This window comes from Mastigoproctus giganteus, chromosome 5 (genome assembly GCF_048544385.1).
Source record: "Mastigoproctus giganteus isolate SK-2022 chromosome 5, ASM4854438v1, whole genome shotgun sequence".
NCBI classification, from domain to species: Eukaryota; Metazoa; Arthropoda; class Arachnida; order Uropygi; family Thelyphonidae; genus Mastigoproctus; species Mastigoproctus giganteus.
This window is the reverse complement of record NC_143579.1, coordinates 56171929-56186750: the sequence shown is the minus strand read 5'-3', so window position 1 is coordinate 56186750 and position 14822 is coordinate 56171929. Positions and strand designations below refer to the sequence as shown.

Here is a 14822-nt window from a genome sequence, read left to right as displayed (position 1 = left end):
GGGCAAGAGCGTATTTTCTCCAGGATGCAGGAAACACTCTATAAGAGAGGATGGAGTTGAACAAGTAGAGCAAAGGATCAAGGATATATGGACTTAGGCACTTTACGATGAAATGCGGGACTTTATCGACGCCAGCGGTGCATGACGGACTCAGCGAGTTGATGGCTTGAAGGAGCTGCTGTTGATCGATTTGAATGGAAAACAGCTCATCATCTGGACCAGAAATGGGGTCTGGTTGGTAATCATATGGTTGTGTGATGTTGTCTTGGAATCTGGCTACATAGTTGATCCATTCAACTAATTAATTAAGTTATATACATAAGTATAAATTTATTTTTATTTTACTAACCTGTGCATAATATTTTTCTGATTTTTAAGCATCATTTATTTTTTTTAATCTGTAAGGGAAAAAAAAGTATAAATTTGTGCTTTATATCTTCAGTTTTATATCCTGTGGAAAATATTCCTCCGATTTTTGCCTATTAGAATTGCTGTTTAATAGAACCAAAATTTAATTTGCAAAGGTGATCACAATAACTGATGCTTATTGTAATTATTTTATGGCACCAGCTTAAAAAAAAGAAATAAATCCTGGCTTGTTTGGATTATTGACATTTCGAATTATTGATGTTAGGATTTTTTGACACTCTACTGTAATTATTTATCTAGTTTGAATTATATATTTTTTATTTATTCGTTGTGTTCCTTTGAGATATCTCTGATTCCCCCTTTATGGTGTTTAGGGGCAGGATCAAGAGACTCATGATGTGTATACTTATTCATTTACTCTTTTAGATAATGGATTTTTTTTGGCAGGCAGCTTTACCAAGCACTGTATCAAAAATACAAAGGAAACAGACATAACCGCTTACTTTGGTTTTATCTTATTTTTAGTGGCATTGTTGCACAGAGTGGGAAAACAAAAGATGAAGAATTATCAGAAATTGTAACAAAATCAGGAAATGCATACTTATATTTCTATAGTGATGCCGCTTATAATATGAGTGGTTTCAACATAACTTACAGGTAAGATGAAAATTGCACTTAAAATACGTAGAGTGATATTTTTTTGAGTATATATCTCTGTTTATTGCTTAGTATAGTGGATTGGGGTCTCAAACACTTAGGTTGCTTCTGGCCCTCCAGTTCATTTTCTGTGGCTCAGTGATCCAAGTATTTTTAAATTTACGTATCATAATTAGATAATACAGAGTCATTAAGAAAAGCAACATTTTAAATGCCTATTTCTTGGCGCCTCCGTGGGCAGGAGCAGCAGTGCATAGCACACGCTTCTTGATTAGACCGGGGTTCGAGCCCATGACCACCAAATACGGAGGATGAGTAAAGGTCAGGGAATGACCACTGCATATCCCCGTAACAATATGGCCTTAGTTGCTAATGTTCCTAAAAACTAAATAACAAACAAACAAACAGCCTATTTCTTCTGATGTATTGGGCAGGCATTTGTGTCTTTGGTGTTGTTAAACACAAGAGTTTTTTAATGGATAGTGATACACCCTAGCAGGAAAATTCTGTAAGAGTAATGAAGTAAAAGATTTGAGCAGTGTGTTTTTTGTGTGAAAAAGGCTTTATCAGACTGGCAGTTTTGTTATAGTAGAGCTTGAGATTGAAATGAAATTTGGTTGCAGAAAAGTTCCAGAAAGATCGGTAATTTCAAGGTTAATAAAGAGGTTTCAATAGTATGGTTCTGCAGTGGACAATAAGAAGTGCATTGTTGGCAGAAAGAAGTCCATGAGGATAACTAAAAATATTGCACATATACAGGAAGCAATTATTTGTAATCCAAGAGAATCTTCAAAATGATAGTCAAAACATCTGGATTTAAATGAAACAAACATCTGCATTAAAGCATTGTATGTCAAGACTTAAAACTGTTTCCATACAAAATAATAAAAATGCAACAATCTGACGATAGTGCCATCTCTGATTGATATCTTGGATGATATGGGATTGTATTATCTTGGCCACCATATTAGCCAGGTCTGGATCCTTCTAATTTCCTCTGGAGATTCCTGAAGGATACTATATACTGTTGAAGAACTGAAAGTCAAAATCACAGATGGTGTGGAAGATATCTCTGAAAAACAGTCTGTAGTTACAAGCATTTGCTCACTGTCTGTGAATAGTCTTGGATGCACCGGGATCACATATTGAATATGTTTTTGCATGAATAATAAAATACTATGCCTTATGTGTTTAATGTTAATAAGCTGCCAGTGCAATGCATCAAAAAATCTTGGCAGTCAAAGCTGTTTCATCTTTTCTTGACAAACTTGTATATTATTTAACAGCAATACAACTCACTGGCTCTAATCACATAGTTCGGCATATATTTATTTTATATTTTTAGCTAAGAAATTTTACTTTTAGTAAGAATATAATTAATTTAAAACTGTGAATATAACAGTATAGCTTAACATATAACTTGAACTTGATAGCGTAAGGTATAATGTAAAATTGATAGCATAATATGTGTATATAGGAACCTATTTGTTTAGTGAAGTATTGTCAATAAATTAAATTAAATTGATTCATTTTCATTGTTAATTAATTAAATTGTATTTAATGGAAATCATTTCACAGACTAGAGCAGTAAAGCAATGGGCACAAAGTAGTGGGAGTGCCATGGCTCGGGGAGAACTGAAAGGGACGATTCTCATACAAATCACAGCCTAACAAAATGTTCAGTTTGTGTTATGTTTGCAGACCTTTCTGGAACAGGACTTGATAGAGCCAAGGGAAATTAGGTGCTAACTCAGCATACTGATGAGCGTTTATGAGAACTTGAAGAATAGTATTTGCCTTCAAAGGAATTGAAATGGTGAGCCCATCAAGCTATCAGCTATCCAACTCAGTGCCAGAGCTCACACTTGTGCATCAGGCAAGATGGTGGCAATCCCCAAGGCAGAGTTCACTGATTGCACAGAAGGTAGTTATTGTCAGTGACTCTATTGTTAAGGAAACAAGAAATGTGCAAGGATAGGTGGAATAGGACCAGGGTATGTCAACCAGAGGCAAAATTAGATGATGTTGTAGGGCATATATCATCTTTTAATGGCATAAAAGGTGATGTTGTTGTATATGTTATCAGTAATAACATTATAGTAGGAAATCTGCTGACTTAAAAATACAGAGTAATGTTGAAGAAAAGTTGCAAGTTAGGGTTGAATTTGAAAGTTATTGCGATTCTGCCTGGACATGATAGGAGGAGTATATGATGAGAGCCTTGTCAGTCACTTTGGCCCTGGAGAGATTGTGCAAGGCTCATTGGGTAGAATTTTTCTCATTTTCTCTTCTGTTAAATGAGAATTTCTCTCATTTAACAGAAGAGACTGCTTCTATAGGGATGGGATACACTTAAATACAAAGGGTGCAAGAATATTTGCTGATGCTATGGAGACAGAATTAGATGGGTTGGAAAACTGCTAACTTAGGGGGGGGGGATACGTGGATTAATAAGTTGACAGTAGCCACAGGCAGAAGTGAAAGTGATTCTTTCACTGTTTCTATTAAAATGTGCAGCAGCCTGGAAAGCAAAGTGCTGGGGATTTCAATGCCTGCAGTGAGTCATCATGGAACAGGTAAATACATGGGCTGTGTTAAGAGTAACTAAGAGTGAGAACAGGTGCATGTATACTTGCATGTACACCAATACTAAGGCATAGTAAATAAATTTGATGAATTTCAACTGCTTGTGAAGTCATCAAATGTAGACAATGGGGAGATATCAGAGACATGGGGAGTACAATGTACACAAAGGACAGGAAGGATGAGAGGGGATTATGCTCGTAGTTAAGAAACATAAAATGTAAAGCAGTGCATCCAGTTGATGTGGGTGGGCAGTTCAGTGTTGAATCAGTTTGGTATAATATAAGCACTGAGAAAGAAAAATTATTAGAGTAGAAGTGTGTTATTCTTCTCTTTCTTGGTGATTCCTTTCTACTTCTCTCTCTCTCTCTCTCTCTCTCTCTCTCTCTCTCTCTCTCTCTCTCTCTCTCTCTCTCTCTCTCTCTCTCTCAGGGGGTAACTTGGGATTTTTTTTTTTTTTTGGCTGGTGCAGCATAAGCCTTAGGCTTCCTTGTACCATATGGCCAATAATAATAATAATAATAATAATAATTGGCCTGATAACTCTGATGAGTACGCTGAGCAACTCTATCGTTAAACAGAAATAGAGTGGACCAGTAAATCAGAATGTCTTTTAATGGGGGATTTTAACTTTCTGGATATTGACTGGAACTTCTGGGTTGGTCACTCACACAATAACAAGACTGTAGATTTATTGGATGACTATTTTATACAACAGCATGTTTGAGAGGCAACCAGAAGGATTAATACTCTTGATTTGATGATCAGCAGTGATTATTCATACATTAAGAATCTGCAGATAAAAGAACCACTAGGTGGCAGTGATCACAGTGTATTGATGTGGGATTTACTTAAAGATGTAACTACCATTAAAGGTAAAGGAAAATGTTTTTACTTTCATAAAGGTGACTACAGTGGTCTCAGACAGGCTTTAAATTCTATACAGCGGGAACAAGTGATGATATTACCTTCAGAAATTCTAAATGGAAAGCATGCAAGGAAATAATCTTAGAAGCTCCTAGGCTTACCAACTATGAAATACTGTTCAAGGCTTAGACCTAAATGGATGTCAGATAAACTAATGAGACTCATTGCAGAGAAGAAAAATGCATGGGATGCATATAAATTATCTGGTGATACAGAAGCCTACACTAGATATAAACTAGTCTGCAATCAACTGTCCAAGAATGTTAGGCAAGCTAAGGCAGATTGCAGACTAGTGGGAGGTGGGGAACCGTGTAAGAAAAATATCAAATGCTTCTTTTCTTACATAAATACTAGAAGGAAGGGGATGAATCACTTTGGTTCACTTGATGTTGATAGTTCATTTGTTCATTCTGCTCAGGTTGCTTACAAGCTGAATAAGTATTTTGCATCTACATTTATGCAGGAGGAACTCTATAAGGGAGTGTATATCAGAAGTCTATCAAACTCTGCCAGGAAGCTAAATGAATTTGTAATAATTGAGAGGAAAGTGGAAGAGAAATTGCCAAAGTTAATGTAAGAAAAGCACCTGGTATGGATGAGATCTATATAGTTACATTTAGGGAGGCAGCACAGGGGCTAAGCAAACCTTTAGTCATAATTATGAGAGCATTCTTGTATTCAGGGAAAGATTCATGGACTGGAGATGTGCGAATCTATCCCCAATTCAAAAAGGGGATCAAAGAGTGACATGAGCAATTACATACCTGTTGACTTATTTTCTGTTCCAGGGAAAATAATGGAGTCACTGATTAAAGAAATATTTTAGGACCGTCTAGACAGGATTGCAGTTATTATTCAGTCATAGCATGGGTTTGTCAAGGGGCGATCTTATCTGACCAATTTCATTGGATACTATGATGCAGTAACAAAAGAAATGGATGCAAAAAAATAATATTGATATGAGGGTGATTCACTAAAGAATTGCCCTGACCCAGCTGCAGAATTGTCAGAGGTGCTAGCCTGTTGATTCTTGGCACAGGTTTTAGTCCTTTTCTACATAGCCACAGTGCAGATTTACACATTTTCCCCATCAATGGATGAGGCTACGGATACTGTTTTTGTAGAAGTGGTGAGGCTGGTCTTTGAACCATGACTCTGTTGCAGAAATGAGTGTCTCATCGTCATGGAAGCGGGGCCCCCGAAGAAATGATTTGAGCGAAGGAAACAAGAAATCCAATGGTGCAAGATCGGGTGAGTAGGCTGGATGGGGCAGTATTTCATATCCACAAGTGGCCGCTTGTGTTGTTGCAGTTTCAGAAATGTGAACTGGGGCATTGTCTTGAAGCATTCTCACACCTTTGGACAGCATGCCATGCCTGCATGTTTTGATTTTCTCCCATAATTTTGTGAGTAAGTTGGCATAATAGGCACCTGTAATTGTTCTACCTTTCGGCAGGTAATCAGTCATTATTACGTCTTTCTCATCCCAAAACACTGTCAGCAAGACCTTTCCTGCTGATGCTTAGACCCTTGCCTTCTTGGGAGGTGGGAAACTGTGATGTCGCCATTACATGGACTGCTTTTTACTTTCAGGGTCGAAATGGTGTATCCAACTTTCATCCTGAGTGAATAGACGAGAGGAGAGAAAAAGTCTTCCTCATTTTTTTGCCACAAGGCTAACAACTTTTGTGATTTCTGTTGTCGATCAGCCTTCTGAAAATCACTCAATAATCGGGGAATACATCTTGCACTCAATTTCCTTAAATTGAGTTATTCATGAAGGACTGTTTCAACAGAGCCCACATTAATCTTCGCCTCCTGGGACAATTCATGCACAGATATCCGGTGATCTTCCATGATTAATGACTCCACTTTTCTGATCGTGCTGTCATCAATGGCTGCATGGGGACGACCTGGAATGGGCTCAGCTTCTACCGATGTCCGACCACACCTAAACTGTCTATGCCAGTGCTTCACAATGCCATAGGATGGGGCTTCATCCTTATATACAGCAGTCATCTCTTCGTGGATTTCTTTAGGAGATTTCCCCTTCAAGAACAGATACTGAATTACAGCTCTGCGATTCTTTATTGAACCACCCTCGTATCATATACTTGGATGGAATGCTTTTGATACTGTTGCACATAATAGACTGCTGTACCAATTGAAGCAGTGTGCATTAAGGGCAAGTTACTGCTATGGATAAGGGGATGGTTGAGTGGAAGAAGACAGAGTTGTTATCAGTGGGCACTGCTCTTCATGGACTAATGTTACCAGTGGAATCCCAGGGTTCAGTGCTGGGCCCATTGTTGTTTTCTGCATTTTATTAAAGATACTGATGAATGTATATTGGGCTTAATGTTTAAGTATTGACAAATGCAAACTAGTACATACGGATAGTAGTAATCCCAAATTAACATACCAATTGTGGTGGTATGTTAATTTGATTTGATACTACATTCAGGTTAGTGAAAAATGAAAAGAACCTGGGGTAGTTGTGCAGATTGATATGAAGTGCTCTGAGCAGTGCAGACAAACTGCCAGGACAGATCATGGGATCTTGTCAATGATATACAGGAACTTTACTAGTAGGGAAAAGGAGGTAATTATCCCATTGAATAAGGCAATGATGAGGCCGCATCTTGAGAACTGCATACAGGTCTGGGGGACTCATGTTAGGAAGAATGTAGAGCTGCTGGAGCAGACAACAAGATTTGTGAGTGGAACAAAGGGGGTGTCTTACCAAGAAAGGCTTCAGTTCTGCAAATTTCAGCATGCAGAGACTAGGCACTTGCGAGGCAATCTAATTGAGGTATACAAGGCTTTGAATGGATTGAGCAAGCTCAATGCTCGTGGGGTTGTTCAGACTACACACGTGAGGAGGCATAAATTGAAGTTGAGGAAGGATGGTTTCAGAATAGATGTGCAAAAGTTTGCCTTTAGCCACCAGGCGGTTATTTGCTGGAACAAATTTCCATCTAGTGTTGTGGAAATGGATAGTTTGAATAATTTGAAGGAAGAACTAGACAAGCTCTTGGATGGGATGAATAGGTGAAATTGCAAGTTTTTTTTTTTTATTTGTTTGGTTTTTTTTGGTCAATGCTGTATGAGCTTGCTTTCTTTTATCATGTGCCTCTACTAATACCAATTAATAGCCAATGAAATATACTCTATTTTTCTTTTGAAAAATGAATGAGTATTCTAAGACTCATAAGTGTGTCATATACCCAAGCAGTAAAGGGAAAAAAATTTAAAACACTTTCTGTCTTTGCATCTGTGTAGAAAAATACACGAGATATATATAAGAAATCTTTATTCTAACAACATAACTGTTGGGTACATTCAGTGATTAGCTGTGAATATTTTAACAATGGGCTCGCAGTTTTTCCGACTTTCTATCGAGTAAATTTGATTGGTCACGGAAATTACATCATCCGCAGCTTCCACTAGAGGCGCTTCGCACGCTCGCCCTACTTGTAGTGTGATTAGATCGCGTGATGCATTTTTCGTGACTGGTATGATATCTTGAGTCAGTGGCGGATTTAGGGGGGGGGGACAGATGCGACTTATTACCCCCTTAAGCATGCATATAAGTGAATGTGTAAAACGTTCCTAGGTCTATATAAAAAAAAAAAAAAAAAACTTAAAAACCTGGTCGTCATGCTTCGCCTTACGATAATAACTGGATATGACAGTGTCTGGAGTTCTAACTTTTTAGAATTTTTGAATACTATGATGTCGCAATCATGCTTCCTGAAGTTACTACTGCAATAAGTATGATTGCAACAATACAAATATTTGTCAATAATTTATTTTTTTGTCTCGCATTTTCGTTACATTCCATTGTTAGTGCCCCTAACAGCTGCTTATGTCACTTCAACTACAAGATCGGTACATCAATCAGTGTTATTTTATATAGCTATTTAGATACATTGCACTCACAAGTATACATCTCTTACTTTAGTTATCATAAATCCATTGTATCTTGCCTTCCAGAAATTATGAAAATCTGTGAATGATCAATAAAATATTTACAATAAGAAAGCTCTTTTATTTCGTAATCGATATATACAAATCAAAATACCTAAAAGAAACGCGAAGGATGTTTCACATAAACCATCTACTGCACATGCTCGACACATGCGCAACTTTTTTATTCGTCTTTTTTTTTAACAACTAGGGAAATATAATGGATACCAGTAGCGTAGCTATCCTTTTTCAGGCCCGGAGGCAAAGAGCAAATTCGGGCCCCTACTTAATTAATGAAAATTGCAAAAACAGGAGACAGCCAAAGACGCCGGGCCCGGAGGCAATTGCTTTTTTTTTTTTTTTTTGGTAGTTGTTGGCGCATCGGCTTCTGTGGCCATAGTGCACCTCCCAAGGTTTTTGCAGTACTTTGATCCAAGCCCGAGGTGGGATTCGAACCCGCGACCTTTAGGTTGCCAGGCAGGCACTTTACCCAGGAGGCAATTGCCTTGCCTGCCTACATGATAGCTATGCCACTGTTGGATACATTTTTTTCATGATAAAATTTTAATATTGAGAATAAAAAATAACATGAAATATTTCCCATATCACAAATAACATAAAAACTATCACCAAACATTCCACTATATAAAAACAAATATTACATAAAAAACAAACACTAGAAAAAGTACACAAAAATCACAGATTACATGAAAAAAATATATTTCACAAATATTCAAGAAAAATTTATTCTAAAAATTGCCAATTTACTTCTTTATTAATATTTCTTGTCAATCTTCTGCTTTGCTCAATAGCTGAGGGATGATTACAGAGGAATGATTTGATGTAACGATCCAGATCAAATTGTAGCAATGGTTTTCCATTTAGATGTATGGTCATCATAATCTGCAATGTGTTTAATTGTCACAATATTATTGATTACGCTGAAAGCTCACTCAGCTTCAGCACTGCTAATCGCAATGGTTTCAAAGATACTTTCTGGCTTTCTTAATTGAAAAGGTAATTTCACTGATTTTAAAGATAAACCGCCTTCGACAAAATCTCTAAAATCATTAATTTTTATTTCATATTTTATCAGAAAACAAATTTCTTATTGGGTTTTCACCCTCTTGTCACTGAGACGAAAGTTCTTTCACATTCCACGATTTTGGATAGCATAAGTTTAAAATTTCTTTCAATGGTATCGTTATTTTCTTTATTTAATTTAAAATTGCCCTGTTGCATTAATAACTTATCATTTAAGGATAACACAATGCATTTAATAACTTGTCACAAGGTAATTTTTTTACTTTCGATTTTGATTCCTTCAAATTCTTTCCACTTCAACATGCTCTCAATTTTCAAATTAGCAATAGCACTGATAGTTCGAATAATTAATTTATGTGCTTTTACCATTGTGATTCTGTAAAGCTTCTGATAGGGAAGAGAGCTCTTCCAGGATGTCGATCATTACTGCTAAATTGTTAAGAAATTCCAAATTTAAAGGTCGATTTAATAATCCGGAATATTTAACTTCTGATTCAAAATGTTTGCACAAAGCGGGAATTCTTCCAACCCACAATTGCCGTCCACAAGCTAAAAGCTGCTCATCGTGTCCCAAACACACGACCGATCTTTATAGTTTCCACATCAAGTTCTTTAGCAATCATCCTTAATTTGCACTAGTTTTTTGGAGATTGGTGATATAGTTTTTTTTTTTTTTTTTTAATTATTGCCTGTATGCCATTATATTTTAGAACATTTTCTACACAGTGAAAGGCTCTACAAAGTTTCAAAATCTGCCAACATTTCATCTTCGTAAAGTTTATATATCTTAGTTGCCTCAATCCCCCCCCCTCTACATTGCTAGTATCACTAGTTCTTTGAATACAGTGCAAAATGTCGGAATCAAACGCATATTCAGTTACTGTGATCATGGAATCATAGACAGGAGAAATTAACTGGAAGGTGTGGATCACTCACTTCTCCGAAAAACATATGCCCGTTTGTCCGAGTAAAGGAGAACCACAACATAGGTTGACCAGGGGCTATTATCCGTGTCGGAATCTTCTTAATTCTCTGACTGACTATGGAAATCATATTGACTAGCGTGACTTCTCAGTATGTGACTGCGTAGGTTTTACGGACACCACTAACATTGTCACATTGTCAAACGGTAATCACTTTCACCCTTAATTCGCACTTTCTAATTATCTAAATTGCCTAAAGGCCAGAGGTGAGAACAATGCATACAAAGTTATCTCTCCTAATCCGTTCGTTACATAGAAATTTTCTTTCCATGTAACGTTCAACAGAAACTATTTTAAATGTAATTACCAAGGGGGAATAAAAAAAATTCGCTATAAAGAAGTTCATTAAACAGAGGTCCAACTAATTAAATCAAAAATGAAGCAATTTTAAAATGCTGGGAATGGGCCCCCCCCCCCCTTGCCACACCGTAGTTTCGGCTCTGGATATTCAATAATTGCATTCAGGATTTCATTTGTAAAATAAATGATCGTCTCAACAATGGGCTCGCAAATTAAAAAAAAAATAACAATGGCTCTCGCGAACCCACTGTAGCTCACCACTGGGTACATTTCAATGTAGCTATTTGTGGCCAAAAAGGCCATGGTGTATTTTGTTTTGTGAAAATTCATGATCCATATCAGTGCTGAATGTGAAGATGAAATTAAAAGATGAGGGACATGTATCTCAAGAGAAATAGGAAGATATGTATTTTTTTTTAGTGCACTGGGAGAAAAATTGCATGCTTCACTTATAATAGAGGGCAAGTGCTAAAATAGTATAATTTTCATAGATGGCAGGAATGTATATTGAATACAACAATTTTTTTCCCCCGAAAAGGAGCAACAGCTGATCATGTCAGTGAATTGGTGGCAGGTGGAGGAAATGTTCAGTATTCTCTTAAAGAAAAATGTAGAGGTTTTTTATCATTTGCCTGCAGTTGATGAGAGCAGACCTTAAAGATATTGTATAACTTGTTTTATTTAATGTGTTAACAACTTCAGATTATTCCAGGAATATTGAGAACTTGTCCTTATGAAAGGAAGAACAGGTGTTGATATATGTTCCCAAATTGGCAACATATAAATTGCTGGCAAATGCAAATTACTTGAAAAACATGATTGTATTAGTGAGTGATACTGCACATTCTGTGATTTGTATAAACAATGGTATTAAAGCAAAATAAAAAATAAAAAAAATAGGTGGCAGAATTTGTATGCAGTGGATACTTTTTTTTTTTCAGCATCCAAAAAAAAACTTCATGTACTAAAAGCTTAAAGGTAAATGACTTAGTACATCACTGTATAAAATTTAGTTTCAACTGAATTTTATTTATTGATGTGGTCTTAACCATTGTGATAATATTGGATTATTGGAAGAGACAAAGAACAAAATATTCACTTTGTCTCTTCCAATAATATGATACTAATGAAATAATATGATCAAAGTTCCATTTATTTTTGCAAAAATTTTTTAATTTATCAAAAAGGATCTTATTTCTGAAGTAAAGAGCAAAATTTCAAAGAATGATGAATTGTGAGTAAATGATCCTGTTGTTGTAGACATGACAAGCTACTTAAATTCTCTTCCAGTTGGAAAGCAAGAAAAAAAAAGTTTATTGTAGAGATGTCTCTCAACATCAATACATTCCAAATTAATACTTGATTGTGTGAAAATCTGCTCAACTTTATTCACTTGCTGTAACTTAAATCTCTAAAAACATTTTATGCTGACTTATTCAAGATTATGGCAGACACATTTTTTTATTCTGAGAAGAGTTTGATTAACAGTTTAAGGACTTTGCAAATACAAAAATAGAAGTATCATTAATTTTAAAGATGGATTTGTGAGAAAGCACCAGGAAATTCACAATCGGAATTTATCTGCATTATGATGCCCACTTGAATCAAATTTTTGAGACCAAACCACAAGATTTTCATTTGTACTTACAGAAAGATAAATTTCCTCAACTCTGATCTTTTGGATTAAAAACTGTTGTCATATGTGAAGTACACATGTGTGCAAGCAATACTTTTTACCTTGTGAAAAGTGATTGAGATAAATGTAAAATTTCATTAACAGATATGAATTTGAAATTGGTAATAATGTTGGTTCTCTTCCCCCCCCCCCCCCCCCCAGTCTGATTCTGACTAAAAATACTCCTTTACAATTAAATAGCAATAATGTTTGTAGGATGAAATCCAATAAAATTTTGATACTTCCATGATTATTTCTTAAAGGAATGTGATAAGTAGAAGAGTAGTAGGTATGCAACTTCATCAGCAAGGTAATTTATATATCCACTATTGTTAATGGTCACAAAGAGAGTCTTTTCAGGCTCCTGGTTACTTTTTCAAGTAGCGGAAAAGGCACTTTGGTCTCTTCTCAGCTACAAGTGGCAGTTGGTAAGTATTTACATTCACCTAGAAATATCTGAGTTAGGGGTTTAAATCTTAGCTGGAAAATTCATCCTTTTTGATGTAGCTACCTTCAAGAGTTACACATTTTTCCAATCTGTGTAAGCTCTTTCAGATCTCTTGAATAGAACTCCTGACTTTGAGCAGAAAACTAGGCTTCCACTTCATTAATTACCTCTTGATTGGTCTGAAATCTGTGACCACATAATGGTTCCTTCATTTTAGGAAAGAGGAAGTAGTTTGAAGGTGAAAAGGTGGGAGAAAAAGATGGGTGCTGCAGATTTTCAAATTAACACCTGATTGCGAAATCCTCTATGAGAGCAGTTATGAGCAGGAGCATTAAAAGCTAGGAGGTGGTTACCTTTGATTAGCTTCCCATGTCTCTTCTACTTGATAGTCTCTTAACTTTCCAAGGAGGTTTCTGTAGTACTCCCTGATGCTGCCCTTTGGGAGGGAATCTGTAAGAATAATACCTTTTATTAGAGTCCCAAAAGACTGAAAATATGACCTTTTTTGGCAGTTGGTGAAGATGAATGTTCCATTGTTTTGTTTCTGGGTCATAGTGATGTACCTGGCATTCATCCATCATCACAATTCAGTCAAAAAAAAATCAACATTCTTTATACAAAGCTCCAACAATTTTGTGGAACACTCTTTCCTGTGGAGCTTTTTGAGGAGGTGTAAACAATCTCAGAATGCATCAGGCTGCCACCTTAGATGTGTAGGAACTCATGCATTATGACAAACAGACCTGGCTAACATCCACTTCACTTGAAATAAAATTTATAGTTGCATCTGTCTTTAAGAATTAACTGTTCCACTACAGCCACAAAGACATTCTATGGTTGTAATGCGTCTTCCTTCTCTTTGGTCATTGTGCACATTTTTGCCCACACCTGAACTGGCTTTTCCAAATTTTATAGTCTTATATGATAGGCCATCCTCCCCATATATCGCTTTCACCTCCTCATGGATTTGTTTTGCAAAAAAAATGAATGGTTGATAGTGTATAAACCATTCATTGAAAGTGTATCAATCATTTCGGAATGGTTGATAGTGTGCCAATCATTCTGAAAATTTTATAACAGATTGGACCTCAACCTTCTCCAGCTTACCATCTGCCTCTGTATTTATACATCTAGCTCAGTAACTGGTGGATCTAGAAAAACAAATTAATATACATTAATTTATAAGGCTTAGTACTGTGTATGTATATAGATAATATCAAATCCCTAACTCAAATATTTTTAGGTGAGGGTAAATACAGTCGGACTTCTCTTTAACAAACTTCCATATAGTGAATTTTTTTGATTTCCCCTTGGTCATTACATTGAAAATAGTTTCCGTATAATGAAGAAAATTTCCGTATAACGAACTAATAATTTAGAGAAACTTGGGTATGCATTGTTCGCACCTCTGGCCTTTAGGCAATAGAGCTGATGCTGTAGAAAGCATGAATTAAAACTAAAAGGATTAAGATTTAATCCCTTTAGCTTTTAAAAGCTAAAGGGATTAATTCTTAAGAGCTCGAATTAAGAGCTAAAACATTCCACAATTTACTGTTGCCTGTAAAACCTATACAACCAAAACCTCTACTGTACCGAGAAGTCACGTTGGTTAATTGCTGTGTAGGTATTCACAGCCATTGGCAAAGATTAAGGCATATTTGTGTAGAATCGGGCGTAAAGAGAGAAAAAAAAAAAAAAAAAAAGCTTTAAAATTTGGTATCTCTGCCAGTAGTGTATCAACCATTCTGAAAAACTGTGTTTTGATTCTCAAACTGTTTGTGGAAACCCAGTCGGAAGCGTGCGAAATTATGCTTGTATGATTATTATATGTAAATGAAGCCATTTTTAAATGGATGAAGTTGATTCG

At 36.1% G+C, this 14822-nt stretch overlaps 1 protein-coding gene across 1 annotated transcript in view; it reads left to right on the top strand.

Annotated features, from left to right (window-relative positions):
- LOC150085411 (attractin-like protein 1) overlaps positions 1-14822 on the top strand; it is a 310470-nt gene that overhangs the window by 33426 nt on the left and 262222 nt on the right. The window contains exon 3 of the mRNA XM_090374560.1: positions 895-1026. Within this exon, the coding sequence (XP_090230686.1) occupies positions 895-1026 (132 nt within the window). The remainder of the gene's footprint in view (positions 1-894; positions 1027-14822) is intronic.